We start from the raw sequence: 25,774 nt of genomic DNA on the forward strand, positions 1-25,774 counted from the left end.
TAGCAGCTAATAAGAAAAATTTATGTAAGAAATAATTATAACGTGATGAGTGCTATAATACAGGAAGGAATGTATAGAAGTATAAAGAATGAAACAGTTTGGTTGAGGGCATCAAGAAGGCATTACACAGGAAAGTGGTATTTGAACTGAGTCTTCAAAGATAAATTTTTGAAGAGAACAAAAAAATGAGTAGATATTCCAGGCAAAAAGATTCAGAAAGGTACAGAAACATGAAAGAGCACATTTTTCAGGGAAACAGAACTAATATGATATGGTTGGAGCTAATATGTTATGGGTAAGGGGGAGGAGTAGAGTACTAGTAGTTGTGACTAGAAATTTGGCAAAATTCAAATATTGAAAGATTTGTAGGCCAAGCTAAAGAGTTTTAATTTTATCCTATAGACAATGAGGAATTAACCACTGAAGGATTTTAAATAAGAGAATGACGTAACAAGGTTTGCATTTTAGAAGAATAACTCTGCCATCATTTTAGAGGATAGACTTGAAGGGGATACAAGAGAAGTCTTCACTGTGAAGTTATATGTCCACTGAGTTTAACAGATACATCCAAACACATTTAAATCCCGAAACAACAACTTCTGAATGGTGTGTACTTTATTGTACTGCTGTTCTGTGTATATTGACTATATTAAATACTCAAGGATCTGATTTTCACATTCTTGATTACACAGCACCTGAACTCCCTTTGAATTCTGAAGGCCCACTAGAGAAGCCGGAAATGCCAAATACTAGCTTTATAAGCATGACACCAGGCTCTGCTAATCAGAAGCACCTGTCTTGGGTATTGGATCAGGAACTAAACACAGGAACAAGAACTGTTGCAAACCTTTCTGTTGGTGGATAGCAGGGGCTGTGCTAGTAACTTCAACCTTCCATGGACAACAGTGATACTGCTGTAGCAGTAGCAGTATCTACTATGGTCAACAGTGATGGTACAAGCTGCAGTGTACAACAACTTAGTAGTGGAAGTTGGTTATATACCTTCTCTTGTTTCTGACAATTTTCCAAGTCTGAGATGACCAACATCCAAATTCCTTTGCTGAAAAAAATCATCTTACAATTATGAATCTTGATTAATATACTTCAATTTTTAAAAGGTTGTATTTAAGAACCGAAGTTGGTTCATTAGTGTGGTGAGATTACAGGAAATTTTTATTTTCTTCATTTTTCTGTTAGGTGTTTTCTCTTTTTTTCTAAAATAAACACATTTCTCATGTATCAGTTTTTAAATAGTATGTAAAGCTATGGAAACAGGTGCAGTCACTTAGTAATTAGTTAGAGGAAAGATGATGACAAATGACTGAGTCTTAAAGAACTCCAAGATTCATGGATTAAAGAAGCTGCTAATACAGAAGGCTGAGAAATACAGTCAACTGAGGCAGGAAGAAAACCAAGAGAATGTGGTATCAAGGAAGCTGAAAAAGGAACGGCAGAAAACAGGGCTGTCGATACCTCCAGAGTTCTACATGTTATAACCTCAGCCACCTAGAGGGAAACTTGCCTGACTGATTACCTTTTAACCCCTAGTCCAAAATCCAGGAGAATGGATTCATTCGTCTTAGTTCACATACTCCCTTTAGATATGTGCACTACATAAAATGACTGCTAAAGTAACCGCCTGGGTTAAGAGATACGGCTTTATTCTTAGGAAAGCAGGCAGACAAAATAATGTACAAAGAGAACAATCAGCATGTACTGAATAATTAAAGAAGTTTGAATGAAGGACGTAGGCCTTGAAGAATGAGTAGTATACTGGATATCCTTCATTTGTCGCTCCTGATTCACCCTCCACTTTCTCTGTGGCCTGTGTGGCATCTGTGGATATAGCAAGCAAGCTCCCTTCCCTCTGGCTTGTGGGGTTCAATCTCTGGGAGGCATCAGTAAATCAGTATGCTGGGAAGAGAGAGAGATGGAGGTGTTTCCCCAGCTCCCTCCCTACATGACAACAAATTGGCAATAACTCTGTACCTTTACCAAAGGTCACAGCTTCTGAACTGTAGCTTTCTTCTACAGCTTTACCTATAGCTCCCTCTAGGTTCCAGCATCTGCTTCCTTTGCTTGCCACCATCAGGTCTAGCTTCTATCCCTTGTTGGTTTCCCTTAACTCTGCCTACAACTCTGTAAATAGCTCTTTCATCAAACTTTTCTCAATTTCCCATACCAATGTTCCATCTGTTTCCTGCCTCAATCCTGTTTATTTAATACAAGTAAGTTGAGAGAAGGCATTTCAAGTTGGGGCAGGGAATATGGAGGAGAGAAAAGGTAAAAAGATAAGGAAAATTAAGAATTATGATAATGGCAACAAAGATTTTGGATTAAACAGAATGGAAGATGCTTATTAGGAAGTAGTAGGAAACAATGTTGAAGATGTAAAATGGGACCAGACCATGGAAGTTCTGGAAAGCCAATTTAAAAAGTTTGGGACTAAATCAACATGTTGTACACCTTAAGCTTAAACAGTGTTATATGTCAATTATATCTCAATAAAGCTGGAAAAAAAAGTTTTGGACTTGATTTGGTAGACAAAGGAAAACTATTCAATTTATCATTCCTTCTACATATGCTAAGTATCTAGCATGTGTCAGGCAGGTAGAAGCAACAATATTAAACTAGTAACTTAGTAAAGTTAGTCTAGCAAAAAGAGTGAATAAAAACTGGAGAATAGAACACTGGCTACAAGGTTATTTTATTAATCCAGGCATGAGATGATGAATGTCTATACCATTGAGAAATGGATAATAAAAAATGAGACATTCTAAAGGAAGATATAATTGAATAGACAAAAGAAATGAAGGAAAAAAGATGATTTCAAAGCATTTAGATGAAGCTAGAAGAAATAAGAGATCATGAAATGTGAAATAGAGATGCATGAAAATGGAAAGGAAATGAAAAATCTGCTTCACTGATGAAATAGATGAAAAATCTATTAAAGACAAGATATAAGAGAGGGACAATATTCTGAGATTGACTCTTAAGAAAGCCAAAAAGCACAAATCAGTAAGCCTAAGCCATAGGCTGTTACTGTTCTAAAAAAATCATTCATTCATTAGTTTTCAAATTATAAAAGGTTACATATGATGAATTCCCTCAAATGAAGTTTCAAGGTATCAGTGATGGTTCACCTTCATAGGCAGCAAGATGGTTTCCTTTGAAAGGAGAGTTGTATGATTTTTTTTTTTGGCAGGGGGAGGAGGAAGGATGGGGAGAATAAAGAATCAATCCAATGGGTGACCCTGAAGTTACAGTAAGTCATAAAAGGCGATGACCTGCAGGCAGTTGAAAATACAGAACTGGAGATTAAAAGAAATGTGAGGCTAGAAATATAGATATGAAGTCATCTACATGAAGTGAATGATGGAATTAAGGAGGATGAGCTAATTGAAAAAAAGAATATGAAGAAAAGAAAGAGATGTTATGATACAGCTTTGGAGGAATCGGAAAAAAAAAAAGATCATCTGGGAACCTGAGGAATTTATTTGTACCCAAAGACCCTTAAAAAGTGAACTATCACACAGATCTTCAAAATTAATATATTTTATATTTTAAACATCATTTTGTACAAAATACAATATTCTGTAATGAAAAGCATGAATTGTCAGTATAAGTTAGGATGCTTTGGTTACAACTATCAGAAAACCATACTTAAACCATTAAATAATAATGAAATATATTCTGTAGCAAGAGGTAATTTAGGTATTCCACAGCAACTGTCTCTTCCTGGAACTCTTACTAAAGAGTTAGAAAATTTTTCTTTGAACCACTTCCTGCTAGCCAGAATTAGATCACATGCTCATTCCTGAACCAAATACTGGCATAAGGAATGGAGATAATATTAATTGGCTTAGAGACAGACTGATCATATGAGGTGCGCACTAGATGTTGAGGAATTATCACAATATCCACTACATGAAGAATTTCAACTAACATTATAAAATTTATAGGTTTAGAATATTACTGACTACAAATAGTATACAGTACAAAGTGAGGATAAATGGAGACTTTTTTACAAGATGTTTGACTTTGAATAATTCAACTAACTGTTGGATCCAGTTAAGTTTTTAAATTGCGCTCTGAGAAGTCCTAGAGATTCCATGGAGCTCCTCCACAGCTGCTGATAGAGAAGAAAGAGCCAACTGGCATGGCTCCAGCATTCCTAAAACTCTCCCTTCAAGCACAAGTAGCTCTACTTTGTTTTAATACTGAGCTTCCACATCTCTAATAGAAGGTTCTACAACTCAAAGAAAGATAAAAACCAGTAGATCAGATGATCCTTATGATCCCATGAAATTTAGAGAAGATCTGAAGATGACAAATAGTTGGGAGAGAACTAGTCATTGTAGAAATAGAATATAATTCAAGCATGAAGGGGGAAAAAGCAATTAATGAGTTGGAAGAAATTTCAGACCTTCCTATCTCATAGAAAATTTATCAGATGAGGCAATCCTTTAGTTGTCTTGAAAGCCTATGCATATAACTCACCTATAGTTATGGTGCAGAAAAACTGCACCACCAAAATTTGCTTAATTTTAACCTACTTTCACTTGCAAGTAACAATAATCCCATAAATTTCTAAGCATGTTAAACTTTCTGAAGTGCTTTTCCACATATTATTTTATATTTTTTACACATATATAAAACAGGAAAGGCAGGTATCATTAAATTCATATTGCAAATGAGAATATAAGGAGAAAAGCAACACTAGTATGATCTAAGTTACGTACCTCCTTAGGATGACTATAGTTGAAAGGTTTAGTTTTAGAGAAAAAAGGTAAAGTATGAGTTAAAATGAACAGAATAAATGAGAAATATTATGCAGGGAATTATGTGTAGGCAGGAATAGGCCAATGGACTGGGTGAAGTAATGGAAACTAAAAGACTAGAGGTCAATCTAAGAACAGAGTGTGGTGTGTAAATGGTACAGGTGATAGAAAAGGATGCTCTGGTTGGAGAAGGAGAAGGGCTGAATGACAGAGCCCAAAGGAAGCAGTATTTAATGATGAGTTTCAAGGTAATGGAAACACTAGTCTAGACATGCAGAATCAAGGTCTATGGGGACCTAGTAGCTTAGGACGATGAATATTAGCAACTTCCCCTTTTAATAAACATATACTTTCTAATGGTGAATGAAGCAGAGAAGAAACTTATGTGGATGAATTGCTTATACTGTTACTGTTACCAGTAGAATGGTTAAGATCACAGGTTCTGGAGCCAAATTCGTTTGGGTTCCAAATCTCACTCTATTTTCCTTGTTGTGTAACTTTAGGTAACTTACTTAAATGCATTCTGCCTCAAGTTCCTCATCTGTAAAATGGAGATATAATTTTTAAAAAAACTAACAAAGTGCCTGGCATGTAATAATCTATGCAACAAGTATTTGTTGAACATCTACTACGTTCTAGGCATTGTTACCTGTTATTACTACTAAGGTGAATTCAAGGGATTCTATGATTATTTTCTCTACTTTTAGAATAAAGTGGTCTGAAGTCCTAATGGTGTTATGAATAACTAAGTATTCTTTATTTAAAGAATTAAGATTCATTATTTCATAACTAATTACAATAAGAGTTTTTTTGTAGAGTATGAACTCCTCAAGGAAAAGAACCACGTTTCATACTTATCCCATAGAACCTTAACACAGTCAGGGATCTAAGAAGAACTAAAAATTTTAATGAACATAAGAAGAAAAGAGTGATGAACATGATATCAAAAAAATGTGACACCTTTGCCTAAAATAAGATTTGATGAAATCAAAGTTGATTTATTCAGGATAAAGCAAATGGCAATAAAAATACTTGATGACAGCAGTCAATGTCAGCCAAATAAGACTATTGTTAATGACACAATAGTTCATAGTCAATTTGTAAAATTGTATAGAAAGTGGTAGGCGTAGTATAGTGCTAAGTATATTGTATAGCATATAGGAAAAGTACAGTGCTGGGGGTTTAATCACTGATTGAACCAGATGGCTTCCCCTGATCAAGGTAACAACCACAACCCTGTAGACCACCATGTTACAAATAGATGCTCCTCATTCAAATGTGAACAGACCACTACAATTTTCTTACCGATAATAAAAAAATAAAGCATAGTAGGTGGTGAGTCACTAACATTATGCTAACTTTAAAAGAACAGCATATTTTGGGGCTAGAACCTTGACTGTCTTAATCAACAGCCCTAAACTTGTGAGATTAAAATGGGTTAATTCTGCATTACAAATTCAGATCCAAGAATCTTCTAGAAAACAACAATTACAGACATAAGACAATATAATAAAACATTCTAGTTCATAAGCCATATGGTCATTGACTCAACAAACTTTCTGAATAAAAGAATTTATTGATCTTATTTATCCACCCTGGATAAACATTCAAAAACAGGATGATAGTTAAATTGACTATGCGCACTGAAGGATATAAAAATAAAGACAGTCATTTCAGCAATTAACTTAAGCTTTTAAAAATTTAGGAGATTATTTCAAAGGAAAAATATCTGTTAGAGCACCTCAAAGTTTTAATCTCAACTCAGATTTTCAGGATGTTTGACTAATATTTATGTTGTTACTTGTTATTTAGTCAAACACCACCTGAGTAATAAAAAATCTTTTATGCTGAACTGATTTTTTTAAAGGACACCAATGACATTAGGTTTAAAATAATGTACATCTTTCTCTGCTTTGCACATGGTGTTCTAAAACCTTGCTTTCAAGCTGCTTTTTTGTGCACTAAAATGGTAATTTTTAAAAGAAAACTTCCAACAATTTTTCTGAATTTTAAATTTTTTTATATTGGGTTTTCCTGGAGCAAGATACACCTGTATAAAGTAAACAACTTAGAAATTAATTAGATGGCTTGTTTTAAATTAGTGATCTGTTCTAGATTCACTCCTAAGATACAATGTCCTATTGATAAAAATATAATTAAACTGAGGTATATGGCTAAAACTTAAAGTAGTTTACAATTCTCTGAATTAAAAAAAAGGATTGGTTTTCTAAAAGTTTTTCTTCTGTCTAGGTTACAAAGTGCAACAAATGTCTTATGTCTTTCTGTCAATACATTTTTCCACAACTGAAAGCATGGAGCTGTTGTAATCAGCTAAGTTTTATAGAAGATACTCTAAAATACATAATTCCTATTACAATAACTGTTATGAAACAACAGGGAAGTGGGAAGGGAGTGGCAAGGGGCAAAAACCCAGTATGTGGCTGACAAAAGTAAAAACTAATCATTTCTTATGTCTTTCTTTTTCTCTTATTATTAATTATGTAATCTTAAGAGCATATTAAATTAAAAGCAGAAACCTTCACAAAATGATTTTCGACTGAAGATATGTTTTTGATTTTATAGCTCTTATAGCTTTTAAATACCCTGAACTTTTAGTACATTGTCTGTTTTCTAACCATTTTATTCAAAGCTGTTAGTGCAGCAAATAAGCATGCAGCACATGCTTTGATCTCATTAAATTACAACTTATAGTTCCTAGAGTCATAAATATCAAGCCCTTTTCTCCTTTACCCCTCCTCTTCTGGTATGAGGTAGTCTGTTAAATATCACTATCTCCTTGAGTCCTCTGACGTTTACTCAGACAAATAGCAGAGGTTATGAATGCTGCTCACAGATAGTATCAGGAATTCTTCATGATTGCCATAATGGTGAACCCAGCATTCAGAACTGTAATACTTAGTTTTATCTAACAAATAAGTTTGGTCTGTTTAACTTTGCTCCACAAAAGGAAAAAGAAAAAAAAAAAAGAATTCCATCTTATCACAAACCAGTAACTTAACTGTCCTGGACATAATCATAGAACAGCATAAAAGAAAAATAAAAGTTATCTTTGGAAAAATTAATGATTAAAAGTGTTAAATGAGTAATGGAAAACAATGTTAGTAGGCTTGATTAGCCTCTGAAAAAGAAAATCAAAACAGAAAACACTTTTCTTAAAGTTAAAAATTAAGGCTACAGTAAAAACTACAAAATTATTGTACTTAGTATGTCTGAAATATTAAAAACTATCTGTTAAAATATATCTGTAAATTCTTACCCTTTCAGCTTCTCAAACTTGGAACTCTCAAAGGTAATAACATTCTCTCACCTTAGCCTTCTCTACAATCTCTCTTCCAAGAACTATTTAGCAGCATGATTACTGACTTAATGCTTTCTATAGAGACAGAGGCCACCATCACATGACACCTGAGTACATTAAGGCAGCCCTGGCCAAGGCTGCAAGACCTGGGAAAAGGGGGCAAGTGTGCTCATGAGCAACACTATTCTACTTGTGTACAGAGAAATTCTTTACTCCTTTCACAAAAATCCAGCAAGGGAAACGCTCCATGGATTTACATGAGCCTCATCTCCATCTACAGGTCAGTCTTAAACTGTACATTAGAAATACAATAGTCTATTACGTTACAATGCAACATTTGTCCTTATTTAATGAAAAAAATACATAATTTAATAGAGAAATTTATGAGGTATAATATTTTCATAATAATGCAAAAACTAACTGAATAAAGCACATGACTATTTTAATATAATCATCAAATTAATGATCTAACCACTTAAGACATTGATAACAGTATTAAACAAAAAATAAACCAAAGAGATATCACTGAAAATGTGCTTATTCACAACTACTCAGTCAGTATTATTTATTTATATTTGTTTTCAAAGTTTATATTGATAAAAATGAATGGTCTATTTAACAATTGATTTGAAATGACAGATGAAATTTTCAAATTACAGTTTTTTCTCCTTATATTGTAAGAGCCATCTCTAATATTCTTAAATGTGACTGAAAAGAAATATTCTTTACATATAAACTGTCCTCTTGGGACCTCCCTGGTGGTCCACTGGTTAAGAATCCACCTTCCAATGCAGGGGACGCGGGTTCGATCCCTGGTCAGGGAACTAAGATCCCACATACCAGGGGGCAACTAAGCCTGTGCGCTCTAGAGCCCGCACACCACAACTAGAGAGCCTGCATGCCAATTAGAGAAGCCCGTGTGTCGCAACAAAGAGCCCACGCGTCACAACGAAAGATCCCCCATGCCACAACAACGATCCCGCACACTGCAACTAAGACCCGATGCAGCCAAATAAATATATAAATAAATATTTTTAAAAAACTGTCCTTTTAGGTAGTTTGCTAGATAGACAGAAGACTTTTAAGGGCTAGGGACATACACTTATTACCATTCTAATATTCTGTACTGGGCTACCCCTATGCTCTTACTTTCTGATCCCTCGGGTATAAGGAGAGAGTCCAAGGAATATGAAACCAATTTATTGGCAGTTATAAGAACAAGACCTAGATATAACAGAGTTACAAATATTAATGGTCTTTGAACTCTGGCTTAGCATTTAGAAGTCACGTCAATCTTTAGCCCACGTGGTCCTGGCTTTCCTTGAAATGGTACTAAAAGATAAAATAGTAAAATTTCCTGATTTCTTGAATTATATATTAAAGTATATGTCATTCATCTGGTAGCACAAACACTCCTCTTCAAAACTTAAGCCTGTGTCTCTGTAAATAATAAGTTGGCTTAATAAATTTTTAATTTTTGTAAAATTATAGTTAAATATAAAAACAGAGGGTCTTCTGGTTTGTGGTCCAGCATGTAATGAGCTTAGCTAGATGTTTCCACTTGATCCTACCACAAGTAAAAAGCTGAACAAACTGAAAATCAACAACTCCTCTTACATCTGCTAGACAAATGAGGTCATAAGGCAAACTGCTGCCTCAAAAACTGGAGAGATGGACAGGTAAATACAGAGAATCAGAAACAGAAACCTCCACAGGAACCAATGCCACTGTAGGAAAAATTGAACTGTAATTGACTAATTCCCAGAGGCTCAGAGTGGATAATTCAGAGTTAAAAAATTCAGTGGGACACAGTCATGGGGGTCTCAAACTTTTGTGAAATTTTACCTCCAGGTCCTCTCATAGTGAATATCAGAGAAAATTCCCTCCTGCTAAAAGCAGGAGGAAAAGGAGAGAAAAAGTAACCATTTTGAAATACACCAACTCATTTTTTTCTTATCAACAAGTCCTGCCCTCAGAAGAAACTATTTGACCTGAGTCTAAACTACCTGAGGGAAGGGTAATACCCAACTCTAGCCCCCTCTAACCATCCTTGTGCCATATAGGGTGGGTGGGCAGGGACTGAGAAGCACTGGTGAAATTCACAGTCCAGGGGCAACAGGCTCATCTAATCATCGGACACCCATTCCCCTACCTTACCACTACATTACCATACGCCTATTGACTTCAGTTTCTTTCACCCAGTATATCATGTCTGCCTTCCAACAAGTAAATTACAAGGCATACTAAAAGGCAAAAGACACAATTTGAAGAGACTGAAGAAGCCTCAGAACCACAGTCAGATATGGCAGGAATATTAAAACTATCAGACCCGAAATTTTTTTAAATTATGATTAATATGCTAAAAGCTTTAATGGAAAAAAACAGACAAAACATGGGAGAACAGATGGATAATGTAAATGGAGAGATGGAAATTCTAAAAAAGAATAAAAATGAAATGCTTCAGATCAAAAACACTGCAACAGAAACGAAGAATGACTTTGATGGTCTCAATAATAGACTGGACAAGGTTGAGTAAATAATCTCTGAGCTTGAGAATATAACAATAGAAATTCTAAAACTGAAAACAAAGAGTAAAGACTGAAAAAGCATAAGAGACTATCCATCACCTGCGGGTCAGCTAATGTAACATATGCAAATTGTAACATATACATAATGGGAGTACCAGAAGGAGAAGAAAGAAAGAAAAAGAAGCAATATTTGAAGCACTGATGATTGAGACTTTCCCCAAATTAATGTCAGACACCAAACCACAATCCAAGAAGCTCAGAGAACATCAAGAAGAAAAAGTGACTAAAAAAATTAAACCCAGGCATATCATATTCAAACTTTAGAAAATCAAAGATATTTAAGTGACACTCAGTAAACGTTGTTTCAAAGCATTTATTCAGTGTCAGTAAAGACAGGTACTTAATTCTCTCAGGGATAAGGAGGTGGTCCAAAGTGGTATTATTTCAGTTGGGGCTTTGAAAAGATTAAGAAAAGGAAATAAGTCATTCTCTGTAGAAAGAACAAGGCTTTGCCTACTTCACCTTGCTCTCATAATGTTCTCCCCTGTTATTAGTGGGGATATTTTTAGTTGCAAATAATGGAAAATTAAACTGGCCCTAAGGAAACTGGCTTAAATAATAATGCGGATTTACTGGCTCACATAACTGAAAAGTCTAGAGGTAGGGCAAGTGCAGGGTTGGTCCATTCAGGAACTCAAAAATGTCATCAAAGAACAGGTTTCTTTATATCACAGCAATTTGGCATCCACATTTCAAGTTCCTCCTTTTTAGCTTCTCATGATTGTAGGATGACTGCTAGCCCCAGAAGGAGTTACATTCTTCCTGGTTTATAATCACTGGGTAAGGTCATTTATCCACTCCTGTGGCTAGAGTAATGAAATATATTTATGGCCTTCTGCCAATTTAGGGCTCCTCTCTAAAGCTGGAGGCATCAAAACAAAAATCTGGATAAGTTTAGGAAGGAGAAAGGGGATATTGATGCTCAGTAAGCTACCAATAAATATCCAATGCACTCCTTCAGTCAAAATGCTCCAGCCATACCAGACTTTTTCTTGTTCCTCAAATATATTAAACTCTTTCCTGTCTCAAGGCTTTTGCTGTTCCCTTGCCTGAAACATCATCCTCTTCCCTCCCCCACCACTTTACCCCCAATGTAATGAAGTCACCTATGATAATGTCATCACATCCTCTACTTTTTCTTCATATCACTTATAACAGTTTTAAATTATTTGATCTGTGTGACAGTTTTATATGTAACTCCTCCATTGGACTATAACTCAAAAAAGCAGGAACATGTTTCATTTTCTTCATACCTGTACCCTAAGTGCCATATAGTACCTGGCACACAGAGCCACTCAAAAGTTGAATGAATGAAGGAAAGGTGCTAATGAGATTAACATATAGTGAATGCTTATTGGTTATTCATATCACCATAAAAATGCATGTCACTGCTCACAAGTCAAAGAAACAATATTTTGAATGGGTTGGAACAAATTCATTCATTGCATTTATTGAAATCATAACTCAAAGTTTATAAATCTATATTTAAAACATTTCATTTATCTTTATACAAAAAAAACCCACCCAACTTTTCTGGTATTATTTCATAAAACTAGTTTTATATAATACAATAAACTATATCAATCATACCTTCTTTAAACTGCGTATTTCAGATTCTTGTTTTTTATTTAAAGCTGAAAGTCTTTTGTTTAACTGTATTGCTTCCTGTACTGTAACATGAAAGACACTTAGGAAAACATTATATTCACTGTACATTTTAAGGAAATATTACTAACATGAACAAGGAAAATAGCCTCAATGCAATATATATAATTATTACTGAATTTAATAATATTAATTAAACTGCCATTTACTATTACCAGTATCAGATAAGTTCATTTTATTCATTATAAATAAGTCCATTTAAACATTTCCTCTTAAATATGTTAGGTTTAAATAAGATAGCACCTACCATTTTGTTCTAACTTTTCATGATTCTCTTTTACTAATCCAAATTGACCTGTTATTGTAGCATAGTATTTCTCAATTTCATTCAGTTGCTTCTGATGATCATCTTTAGCCAGAAAATGTAACTGGACTTTTTGTTCCTATTTTGAAGAGTTATTTTAAATGTTATACATATATTACACATACATACATATATATATATACATACACACATATTTATTAAGCATACATAACAATTTGTTTTTAATAACTGTTGTTATTAACATAAGTATGTCATGAAAAAGTACTCTCTGAGTACACCTTAGGGAGGAAATATTAGTTAGGTTCTAAATCTAGGTAAAATTAAAGCATTTTTTTTTTCCTGTAACAAAATAGTCACTTAAGGTTATGTTTTCCTTGTTTATAATTTCTTTTTCAAAATCAACTGGTTGTTTTATTTACCGAAAAGTTAATTAGTCCAGTACAGCACTAAGCAAAGTGAGGGGAATATTATTAAAGTAATACTCCTGATAATTTAGGAAAAAAGTTTTTTCTCTAATAGCTGGCATAATCATAATGTGCATTATCAAAACTCAGATAAATTTTCTGAGATTAATATTAATGAATATAGCACCTTCTCACTGCATTAAAAACTGGAACAATAAGAACAATATCTATCAGTGATAGGGAGACAATATAGTATAGCAGAAAGTTTACTTAAACTAGGAGACACAGTTGGTAAAAATTGGACCCTATATATAATACAATATGGGCCTTCACTGCTTTCAGCTAAAGGAGCTTGTTTTACCATACTTAGAAAAATGACTTAAAATTTTTAAAAGAAATATTATGGTAACAGAATCAATAACACTCTTCAAAAGTTTTTATTTTGGCATTAGCAGAATCATTGATTGATTTCACAACTTTCATTCATTGCTGCCACACACTTCAGTTTCTACTGAGAGAGGATAAACAAAGAACAGTGTAGGCCCATCAATAGGCACTCAGTAATTACTTTCTGAATGAACTGTTGTCTCAGAGTTCTGACAGTGGCAATTTGTTAGATTTGCCTGGACAGAATCTATTTCCCTTACCCAAAAGTAACACAGTTTCAAGTATTTCCTTGAAATACTTCTTGAAATACTTCTTCATTACAATCTAGTAGACCAAATTCAGGGGTCCTATTCTCCCCTAGTCAAGTATAGGGCATATTACTCCAAATAAACCAATTGATTTCTACATTCTTGGAATTTGAATCTTAAGCAAAAGAGACTATAAAGCTAAAGAAGTTCAGTGGTGATCCTATCCAGACTGATATGAGACCTCTTCTGTCCTGGGTTCCTACATCCTGCTTCTCAAACCCTGGAATTAACCTAGTCCCTGTTCATTTTCAAAACCATTCTTGACTCTCTGATTGATTCCAAGTGTCTCCACTAAATTTCCTTTTGCGTAAGTTAACCAGAGCCATTTTGTACTGCTTAACACCAAAGTACAGGCAGTATAGTAGAATGGTCAAAAGCTATTCTGCCTATGTTTAAATCTTGTCTCTGTAATTTAGTTGCTGTGTGACCTCCGGAAAATTATCTACCCTGTCTTTAAAATAGAGATTATAACAGTATCTCCCTCATAGGGTTGTTGTGAAGATAAGACAAATTAATGCCTACAGAGCACTAAGAACAGAGCCTGTCACATACCAAGTACAATATAATGTTTTGTTATTACTATTCCTTAAATGATAAAAGTGCCTTCAATAGCCTAATTAAGTTTTATTTGGACTAAGAATAGCCCTCTCTAATATTAATAAGGAACACACATCATAATTTAAGTTGTACCTAACTATATTAACTTGGCAAACATGGTGAAAATCTTAACTTTTTCAAAGATTTTTTTAAACAATTTTAAGCAAAGTGATAAGTACACTGGCAATGGTTATGAAAGATGAGTTAAATTTTTCTCATGCACTTCTATGGGCTTTTCAAATTCACTACTTAGTCATTTGAATTAAGCATGCAGCAGTTATAAATTCAAACAAGTTGACAAGTGCACTTACCCCCGAGATCTTATGCTTACCTGGGTAGTCACTATTATCAATAACTAAACAATGAACAATAATGACCCATATTGTGTTCCTCTCAAATACCACTTAATTCTCTAGAGAATTATACTCCTGTAGAAACCCAATACAATTTCACTAAAAATTGGTCTAAAGACATTTTTTTCAATTCAAGGAATTCTTTCAAATTTTCAAGTCGTATCAATTTTTAGATAGCCTTTATAAGAATACCATCCACTACATAATACACATTAATACTGTCAATGCCTGCAAAGGTTAACTAATCCCGTTAAGTAAAAATGCAGCAAAGATCAAAGTGAGTTCATATGTATTCTCTACATACATAGAGCTCTGTACACATTAGATTAGTTTATAACATACTCTATCCCAACATCCTTTGCTTGAAGCCAAAGTCGAATTAAAATGCAGTTTCATTTGTTTGCATGATACAATTCTGATTTTCAAATACATTAGTCTATACAATGGCCATGATAAATGCTATAAAGACATTTAAATCACAAGGGGCACCTACAGCTCATTAGCTCATACAGGCCTATATGCGACTGTTCACATATGAACCTACTTGGCTGCCCTGATTTAGTTTTGATAATGAGATGAAGAGGGCAGCTTGCCACTAACTGCATCACTGTCAGCAAATAGTTTAAATTCTTTGGGAAGCAACAACAAAAAGCAGATTGGTAACACCTGCCTGAGAAAGCTAAGAACATTATAAAGAATAATACAACTAAATTGATGGTGTTATTATAACTTTAACATTACATACTATAGCATAATAAAGATTACTTTATTGCAATGACTAAGAAATGGCTAAGTATGTAGTGTTTTTGTTCTTTTTACCTCTCTGAATTGGGTCAAGTTATTTTCTCTTTCATACACTTTTACGACTAAATGCAAAGACTGTCAACAAGAAAATAATATCAGGATTGCCTGCTTTCCAAATACATATGTACCTCATTTTAAACAATTTTAATCTTTGAAAATCAAGATTAGAGAAAGACAGCACATGCATAATTACAAGTGTGTGTGTGTGTGTGTGTGTGTGTGTGTGTGGTCTAAAAGTTTACTTAAAAGCCTCTTAAGGCATTTAAAATAGGAATAATTTAAAAATAACATTTACACCCAACTTTTAAGAACTATACTTACTAATAAAAGCCATAGCTGCTCATTTCCCTCATTTCTTATTTCCTTATAGAGACTGATTTGAAAACTTTTGGAGATAAAATTAATTTCCCTTAAAACAATTAGTTTGTTATAAGTAAATTGTAGAGAAAAAGATTCAAAACCCAAAAATAAACTTCATATATTCCTCATTCCTGTTTTTGCAAATTACCTTTTAATTTCTTCAATATAAACCCAAAATAAATCGATGGGTTATAAAACTCACTTTTTAAAAACCCATGGCATCTTTCTTAGGATATTGATACTTTCACCTTTTTAGTCACAACATTAGGTATATACTACTTAAAAAAACTAAAGTTACAAATTTTATGTGTACAGATGTATATAATTATTATAATCATGGAGATTACTTCCAGACAAGTCTTTAGTCCAAAAATATTCTACTCTGAAAGAAAATATGTGGTAATTCCAAATCTCATCAAAACCTTCAATACTGAAAAATTGTTTTCATTTAATAAAGACAAAATAAATCCTTCTTATAAGTCTTTTCTTTAAAGGAAAATGATATACAAAAAATAAATAAACTATAACTAAGAGATGGTTGGATAAATTTTTATTTTGTTCGTTAAGCTCTATTGGCAACTCAGTTACACAACATAGTCACCTACACAGTAATTATGGGAAAAAAGCAGGAAAGATTTTCATCAATGACCAAATCAATTTTGATGTTCTATAGTTTATTTTTATCATATTTAGTTGCATTCGTTTTATTGGTAATGATCAATGTGATCATTTGTTCAAGAGATTTGGGTACTTTTAGAGATAGATGAATCTTTCCATTCATAATTGCATTAATTTATCTAGAGACATACCACCTCTACATGAAAATCACCTTATTGAATTCCCACAAGACAGAAATTTACTAGTAGTTAAGAGCTTGCCTATAGTAAATCATGAACTTCTTTAAAAGTGTCTTAATACTACTTTTAAAATTATTTCTTTTGGCACACTTATCAATTGCTCCCCAAAGTCCTGCCTTGGCACAAGTGACCATCTTGTTTCATGTCTTGCACATAGTCAAATAATATCAATATAAAAGGGTAATGTGCTGATTTGAATAAAATTAACTGCATTACTGAATACTGTTTAGTACTTTGTATAAAGAAGAGGTCACCTGAATTATATAAGAATAATGTAAAAAGAATAATGTAAGACTGTTTAGTTCTTTGTATAAAGAAAAGGTCACCTGAATTATATAAGAATAATGTAAAAAGAATAATGTAAGAATGTTTAGAACAAGGTTTATTTTTAACTTTTAAATCCATCATCTAAAATATACATAATATTCTGCCAAAATTGGCATGAAATATTGTATATCTATCAATATATAAAATTATTTTAATGCAAAGTGATTTATTTAATGCTTTGAACTGTCAGAAAAAATATAACTATAATTCAAATTTTAGTAGGTGCTTAAGAGTCTTAAATTCACATTAACAAAATGCTCAAAAGTGACCAAAAACTATCAAAAGTATATTGCATGTTTCCATTTTTTTTAAGATTATAAGTATCTGTTTGATGAAATTTTAAAGTGGAATAAAACACATTTTATGTTGCCTTTGATCTTTAACTTGTAGCCTTATCTCCCAGGTCAGAGGGTACATTATTCAATTTCACTATATTTTGTGTAAAACCACTGTAGCGTTGAAGATGACTTTCAGTACAAATGTCATGGTACTTAAAGCTAAACCAGAATCTAGTTTTTCAGCTCCTTAATTAAAATCATAGTTTAAAATAGTCTGACAATATTATCTGTAGTCCTTCCAGTTGAACAATGACAGAATTTTCACATCTTTTATTCAATCAAGCTTAGCAATCTTCCTATGGCTCTTTTATTTTCTAACACACCAAAACATTTCAAGAATCAAAATACTTACTTTATATTTTTGTATTTAACGTCATAAGGAATGATCTCTCATTTCTTACTTCTCATAGATATAATACATAAACCTTACTCAAAAATTATTTTTACTTGCCTTACAGTCTGCTCCAAAGAAGGAAGAACGAAATAGCATAAACCCACCCAAGAAGCCCTCTGAAGATATAAGTAGATATGGGAGAATTTTGCTCAATCAAAAATACAGAGAAAAAAATTCTTCTGAATCAAACAGGGATAGAAAGATAGAATATCAAAGTAAATATTTCATAAAATGTTATGCTGTAAAAATGTAAATATTAATTTTAATATACTACAGAAGAGGAATGCACAACAAATTAACACTTGTTGAATGACAAAGGATGAGTACCATATCCCAAGTGTAGTATTCAAATGCTACTTCATATTATTTCAATTTTTCAGGCTAAAAGTAATAACTACGTGTTTACACAAATACCTAGAAAAGATATTATTAAAGTAAGGGGTTTCAGAATTCTGTTGTTTTCACTTCTTTGTTGTTCAATTTTCATATAAGACCTCTACCAATAATTTGGGAACTGTGTTAAATTTATTTTATAACATGTAAACACTATATGGAAATAAATTTGTGAAATAAATTCATTTAAGCTATATCTGAAATTGTAATTCAGCCCTTTAAAGGGGATATTAATATCCAGTTTCAACTTTTTTTTTTACAATAAATGTCACATTAATATTGACAAAAATACTGTGCACATTATGTACTAATCTGGGGTGGGTGTATATTTTGAAATTTCCTTACCATTTCACTCACTTTCTTCTGTAAAGAATATTTAGAAACCTTGAAAAAAATAAGGGGAAAAAAATCTCATGAAAACTTTTTAGTTATTTGTCATAAATTCCTTCTGATATTAAAATTGTATGTTATATAATGTGACGTGTATCTTATATGCACTTTTTTCCAGTGACACTTTTTCAAAATGTTACTTATCATAACTTTATTCCCTATAACAAAAACAATACATTTATTTATTTATTCAACACATATTTATGGAGCACCTACTATATGCCAGCCATTTTCCTAGAATCCTGGGATACAACAATGAACAAAGTCCCTGCCCGTAACAAGCTTTCTGTCTAGTGGGGGTGGTGGTAGACAGACAATAAAATATAAGTAAAAAGTACAAAAGTTTAGAGAGTGACAACTACTATGAAGAAAAATAAAGCAAGAAGGACAGCAAGAAAATCTTAGGAGAGTTTGCTACTTAATATTAGCTCTTCGTTGAAAAAATTTTGATAAAATAGATAAGCATAGGGGAAAAACATTGTCTTAAACAAACCATCTCGCAACCCAGAAATAACAATCATTAATACTGTGGTACTTCCAGATATTTTTCTATGTATTTATACTTTAAAAGAGAGTCAGTAGTGGGTAGAATAATAATATATGTACTCTTTTGTAACCTATTTTTACTTAATATATAGCAAACATTTTTATATTACAAATTAATCTACGACGCAAGTTTTTAATGGCTACACAGTATTCCACTGTTTAACTTTATACCATAGTTTATCAAATCACTCTCATTTTTGTAGATTTACCGAGTTTTCAGTTCTATGAAAGAATTCTGAAATAAACATGCTGTACCAAGAAAACTCTGTAGTTATTCATTTTAGCATAATAAATTCCAAGAAGCAGGACTCCTAAGATTTGTTCATTTTTATAGACTTAACAATTGTTATTACACGCATAGTCCTCCAGAATGGTGGACCAAGTTAAACTCCAACTAGCCATGTATGGGTGCTTATTTACTTAAACTCACCTAATATTTGCTAAAATTTAAGCAAAAGTTCTTAAAATTACCTCACATTTCCTGTGAAATAGATTTTTAGCATACTGCCTTGAACAAACTAATAATTTTATTTCATTTTGGTGGAATGAGTTATGTGTGATTCATTTCTTCAACAAATATTGAATGCTTACTAAAGTAAAGCACTAATGTAGACATTGGGGGTATAGTATTGGACCAAAAAATCCTGTCCAGCTTAAATTCTGGGGAATGTAGATAATTAGCAATATAAATAAGTTAAAATATATAGTTCTATTAGATATTGATAAGTGCTAAGGAAAAATAATAAATCAGGGAAGGGGATTATATAGGATGGCCAGGAAAGTCCTTTCTGAGAGGGCAACTTTTGAGTAAAGATTCAACAGAAAGTAAGGAAGAGTATTCCAGCAAGTGCAAAGCCCCTAAGGTGGGAAAATGTCTTGTGTGTTCAAAGAACAGCAAAGAAGCCAATGTGGCTGGAAGATTTAGTAAGCAAGGGGAAGAACAGCAAAAGATGAGTTCACAGAAGAGTAGGAGAGGAGGTAGGGCCAAATCACTGTAGGTCTTGTGGTGCATAATAATGGTTTACTCTGAATGAGACAGGAAGCCACTGAAGAGTCCCAGACTCTGTGACAGAGCCTGACTTACTCCTTGAAAGGATCACTCTGACTGTTATATTAAAACTGAAGGAGAACAGAAGTGGAAGCAGGAAGAACACTTAATAAACTACTGCACTTGAGATGAAAGAGGATGATGAAAGAGGACTAGGGTGTTAGTAGTAGATGTAGTGAGAAGTGGTCAGATTCTGGATATACTCTGAGGGAAAAGCTGAAAGAAATCTGCAACAGGAGTTGTAATTAACAAAAACAGAAAAGACAAATAAGTTAGTTAGCTTTCAGGGCGAGATTTTAGGAACTTAGTTTTGGACATGTCAAGTTTGAGATGTCTTTTAGACATCCAATAGTCAATCCAGGCTGGAGTTGGGGCTGGAGATATATACATTTGGAAGCCCTCTGCATGTAGACCCCATTTTAAAGAAATGAGACTGGATGAGATCAGAGTATTTTTAAGGCATACAGACAAAAGCAAAGTAAAAAGGTAGAGGTCATCTAGAAAAATAAGAGGAAAAAAAAAAAGACTGGCCTTGGGACTCAGACTGGAATTATACCTCCAGCTTTCCAGAATCTCCAGCTTGCAGACAACAGATCATGGCACTTCTCTGTCTCCGTAATTGTGTGATTGTGTGAGCCAGTTCTTCATAATCAATCAATCAACCTCTTTCTTTCTCTCTCTATATATACAGGTTCTGTTTCACTGAACCTTCACTAACACAGCTACCATTAGCCAAAGATAAAACTGATAAATGTAGAGCAAATTTACCAAATTCTTTCAGGTCACTGTTCTTCAAACATTAATATCTCTGCATTTTATTCTTTCTGAACCATGATTCACAGCTCTATTTTATCAACACCTCTAGAGCACTTTCCAACTTAAAAAACTACCATGTAGCTGCATTCCTGTGTCAAATAAGTCAAATTTGAAAGTAACATAACTAGATTGACATGAAATATTTTTATAGATGTTCTATATAATGATTATTCATTCTGAAATCACATAAAACTGGTTTATAATACCAGATATAGGCAGCTTTCTAATACTGGAACAAAACTATACTAACACTAATTAGTGTATTAACAACAGAAAGCAATTTGAAAGATAAAGTACAAATGTTTTCCTAGTTATAGCTATCCTTCACTTTTTGGAAAATTTTATGAAAAGTTGACTGTAAAGTACATTTGTTTAGAGCAAATCTATTTTCCCATTAAATTAACGGGATTTATGTTACTTGGGAATAAAGTCCTTTAAATACTGTGCTAAAAATATTTAACCCCTCCCCTTCCTGAACAATTCAGTCCCAAGTTCATTAGGTGGGGAAGAGGTGAAGGGGTAGTGGTGGCAGCATTCCAGAACAGGGTATCAGGCCTGAATGGGGAGTCAAAAGCTGAGTAGGGTGCTTAGTAGGCAGTGCTGAAAAAGGGCAACCCAGGTATCAGAGTTGAAGCAGGGAGAAGAAGGCATCCACATTAGGAAGGACTAGCAGAATGGTGGCCTGGTCACATACAGGGTAATTTGTCAAATAAGTAAATATATTAAGAATAAAGGAAGTCATATTTCTTACTGTAACAGAAAAGAAATATATAAATATGGAAGGGAAATAAATTAAAATTAACCTTATGGTTTTGGATTGGAAATGGAAGTAATGTGAATTCATGGTTTTTGACATGTATAGATTGATAGAGAAACAAACATAATTATAAATGTGTGTTTATATATTTGTGTGTATATAAATACATACATAGATTCCCTAGCTCTGTCTACTAAGAAGGTCTGAGACCAATGACACCCCAATAGTAGTGAGTGTAAGAGTGCCCAGATCTGGGTGTCTACATTCCATTTTCCACTAAAAGGAACCAGGGCAATGTGGAGAAATGCTGCATTCCAGGGCAAGGTTACGTAAACTACAAGGTGATCCTGGAACATTTTGTTTTTACCTGAGAGCAGGAAAGTGTTGAAAGAATGATAAAGTCATGTCCAAAAGACTAAAAATCAGCCTGAATGGACTCCTACTGGCCAAACTAATGATAATGTGAGGATCAAAATAAATAATGATAGTCACAGATTTTTATCCATTGAATAAAATAAGAAACGACTATTCTAAACTGATATAAATAAATGAATATATTAAATGTTTGGAGAGAAACAGAACATTTCTATTCAAAGTACCTGCTTATAAAATACTCTGATTAGAAAGGGAAAAAGAGTAACTTTCCAGTGGAGAAACTTGTCAGATACCACCTGAATCAAATGTTCAAAGTGAACATCACCAATAATAAGACAAACTGAAATCATCAGCTATCTGATAGAATTCAATTATAGGAATAAGGCCTTATTTCTGTAATATTCCTGCCAAAAATGCATAAACTAACTCTAATCATGAGGAAATATCCAAACAGAAACGGAGGGAGATTGGTACAACACTGTAAATCAACTATACTTCAATTAAAAAAAAAACCAAACAGAAATTGAGGGACATTCTACAAAATAGCTAGACTGTGATCTTCAAGAGTTTCAAAGGCATTAAAATCATACAAAGACTGGGGAACTGTTCCAGACTGAAAGAGATCAAAGAGACATGACAACTAAATGCAACATAAGATTCTAAACTGGATTCTTTTGCTAGGACAATTGGTGAAACCTGAATGGGGCATGAGAATTAATTTACAATTATATATCAGTGCTAACTTCCTGATTTTATGGTTGTGTTATGGTTTTGTAGGAGAATGTCCTTGATTATAGGAGAGATATTACAGTATTGGGGTGACAGGGCATCAGATTGGCATACTACTTTTATTTTTTAAAAAATATTTGTTTATTTGGCTGCGTCGGGTCTTAGTTGTGGCATGCGGGATCTTCACTGCAGCATGTGGGATCTTTTAGTTGCAGCATGTGAAGTCTTAGTTGCGGCATGTGGGATCTAGTTCCCTGACAAGGGATCAAACCCGGGCCTCCTACATTGGGAGCACAGAGTCTTAGCCACTGGACCACCAGGGAAGTCCCTGGCGTATTACTTTTAAATCATCCAGGAAAATAGTTCTCTGTAATGTATTTCTAACATCTCTGTAAGTTTATGATTCTCCAAACTACAAAATTTCCAAATATCTAAGAATTCCTTAAGGATAAATGCGCAGTCAAAGCTCCAGGAATTTAGTTCCCTTTTATCACTGTGGTTAGGTAAGGCGTAATAAGATAAAGATTCAATAGTAGAAATAACACATTATGTATTAAATATGTCTTCAGTTCTGTGAGAGGAATTAATGTCTTAATTTATAAATTCAGTAAGTTTAAAATTAAGTGAAGTAGAGTAGAGAATATGATGTTATTGCTTCACAAAATGGTCCAGTTTGGGAAATGCTGATGTATTTCAATTTCCTCGTTTTACCTAAAGGAAAATCGAGGTTCAAGAAGATGAAGAGTCTTACCACAGGATCATGTATAATAGTAAGTCTTTAATAGGCAGAAATAATTTATTTAAAATCTACAGGATACTCAGCAAAATTTAGCCCTTAGGCATACTGTTTACATAAACAAAGTTTAATTTGTCAGGTAACTTAGATATAAGCAGGTTGCCCTGCTCTAACTAATCCCTTTATTATTTTTTTTAATATGTATATATTTTTTTAAAATTTTATTTATTTATTATTTTTGGCTGCGTTGGGTCTTTGCTGCTGCACGTGGGCTTTCTCTAGTTGTGGTGAGCAGGGGCTACTCTTCCTTGTGGTGTGTGGGCTTCTCATTGTGGTGGCTTCTCTTGTTGCAGAGCATGGGCTCTAGGTGTGGGAGCTTCAGTAGCTGTGGCTCGCAGGCTCTAGAGCGCAAGCTCAGTAGTTGTGATGCATGGGCTTGGTTGCTCCATGGCATGTGGGACCTTCCCGGACCAGGGCACAAACCCGTGTCCCCTGCACTGGCAGGCAGATTCTTAACCACTGCGCCACCAGGGAAGCCCTAACTAATCCCTTTAAAATCAAGTAACAAGGTACCATTTTAAATAGAAGTTAAACACATTCAAAGAATCCATTGGGGCTTCCCTGGTGGCGCAGTGGTTGAGAGTCCGCCTGCCGATGCAGGGGACACGGGTTCGTGCCCCGGTCTGGGAAGATCCCACATGCCGCGGAGCGGCTGGGCCCATGAGCCATGGCCGCTGAGCCTGCGCGTCTGGAGCCTGTGCTCCACAGCGGGAGAGGCCACAACAGTGAGAGGCCTGCGTACCACCAAAAAGAAAAAAAAGAATCCATTAAAGGAAAAATAATTCAGCTTTTGGTGTGTTGTGGTTTTGTGTCTATTTGTTTTATTTTAGAATTTAGTAGGTAGAGTGGCTTGGCTATGAGCTTTTCAAGAAAAGTAATTATCTGATTTCTTATTCCTGCACATGGTAGGCACAACCTCATGAAAGGAAAAAAGTAGCAACCTAAGTAAAGGAGGGAGGGAGTTTCCTACATGATGGTTAAGAGGCTGTGGACTTTCTTTGCCTAATGGATTTATATCAGATCCATAATTAAAAAGGAAGGTTTTTTTCTTTAACTTGGAGGGGAAACACCAGAAGTATCTTCATTGTTCTACACTGTTCATATATCATGTTCATCCAGCCATAAAGTAACATATACATCACCTGTACTATGTCACGGGCTGAACAAGGCAAAACAAATCCTTACAGCTCTTGCACAGAGGGTCAGCCATATGAAGACATTTCTTTTGATTTGAAAATACTCATTACATTATCCAGATAATTAAACATGCATGAGTGGTATCAAATGAAACAATTTAAGAAAAAGTGCTAAAATAACAAAGCACTTATAACAAAATTGGCATATTTCTTTACTGACAACATTTTAGTAGGAAAAAAAGTAACACTTTTTCAAGATTTATTCAGAAATAAGAGGTAAGTTATGCCTAGTTCAAGATACTGTAAGAAAACACATTAGAGTCTTCTATAATAGCTATAATGGTAATTTCGGTGTACTCAATTATAAGAACAACTTTTTAATTTAAATAACAAAAAAAAACGTTTACCTACAGGGATCATTTTAAACTGGATATATGAGGTATGATAAGAATCACTAAACTGTATAACTACATAAACTTTAAATAGTAGCCTTAAACCTCTATTTCTTTTCCATCAACTTTAAAGAATATTTCTGGATATCACCATCAACTTCATCTCACTGCACCTTTACTTTTTCATCAACAAGGTTAGTAACATTTCAGTTTTGTTCTGTAACCATAATTAAGTCTCCCATGCTTTGCTTATAGGGTAATTCTAAAAACTGGAAGTCAACAGTGTTTATGTTCTTACAATCAATATAGATATTGCTTAATGCAAAGCCCAACAGGGTATTAACACCACATTTCCTTCGTATAGGTCCAATGTGCTACATGAAGGATGATTTTACTAGGGTCAGGACCTAAATATCTTCTCTTGTTTTAACCCATCAATTGCTCAAAACCATCCCAAATTTTAATTTACTTTATGCCTTAGTTATATGGTAATCTGTTTTCTCTGGAGTTTCGAATCACTTACTGCTTTGTTGCTGTTGTTGTTGAACAAACAAGATGTAAGGATTCTTTACTGTATCACTAATATCTTCCAACCTCTAGTTTATCCAAATTGAGGCATGGAATCCATGCCCTTCTTTTTATTAAAAAC

The 25,774-nt window shown here is 33.8% G+C and overlaps 1 protein-coding gene across 1 annotated transcript in view; it reads right to left on the reverse strand.

The window, feature by feature from the left end:
- The window catches only part of CCDC73 (coiled-coil domain containing 73), a 137,823-nt gene that overhangs the window by 41,552 nt on the left and 70,497 nt on the right, over positions 1 to 25,774 (reverse strand). The window contains exons 7-9 of the mRNA XM_081240508.1: positions 18,486 to 18,524; positions 12,601 to 12,736; positions 12,279 to 12,358 (exon numbers count right to left, since the gene is read on the reverse strand). Coding sequence (XP_081096634.1) covers positions 12,279 to 12,358; positions 12,601 to 12,736; positions 18,486 to 18,524 — 255 coding nt within the window. The remainder of the gene's footprint in view (positions 1 to 12,278; positions 12,359 to 12,600; positions 12,737 to 18,485; positions 18,525 to 25,774) is intronic.

This window comes from Mesoplodon bidens (genome assembly GCF_964165515.1).
Source record: "Mesoplodon bidens genome assembly, chromosome: 7".
Lineage (NCBI taxonomy): Eukaryota > Metazoa > Chordata > Mammalia > Artiodactyla > Ziphiidae > Mesoplodon > Mesoplodon bidens.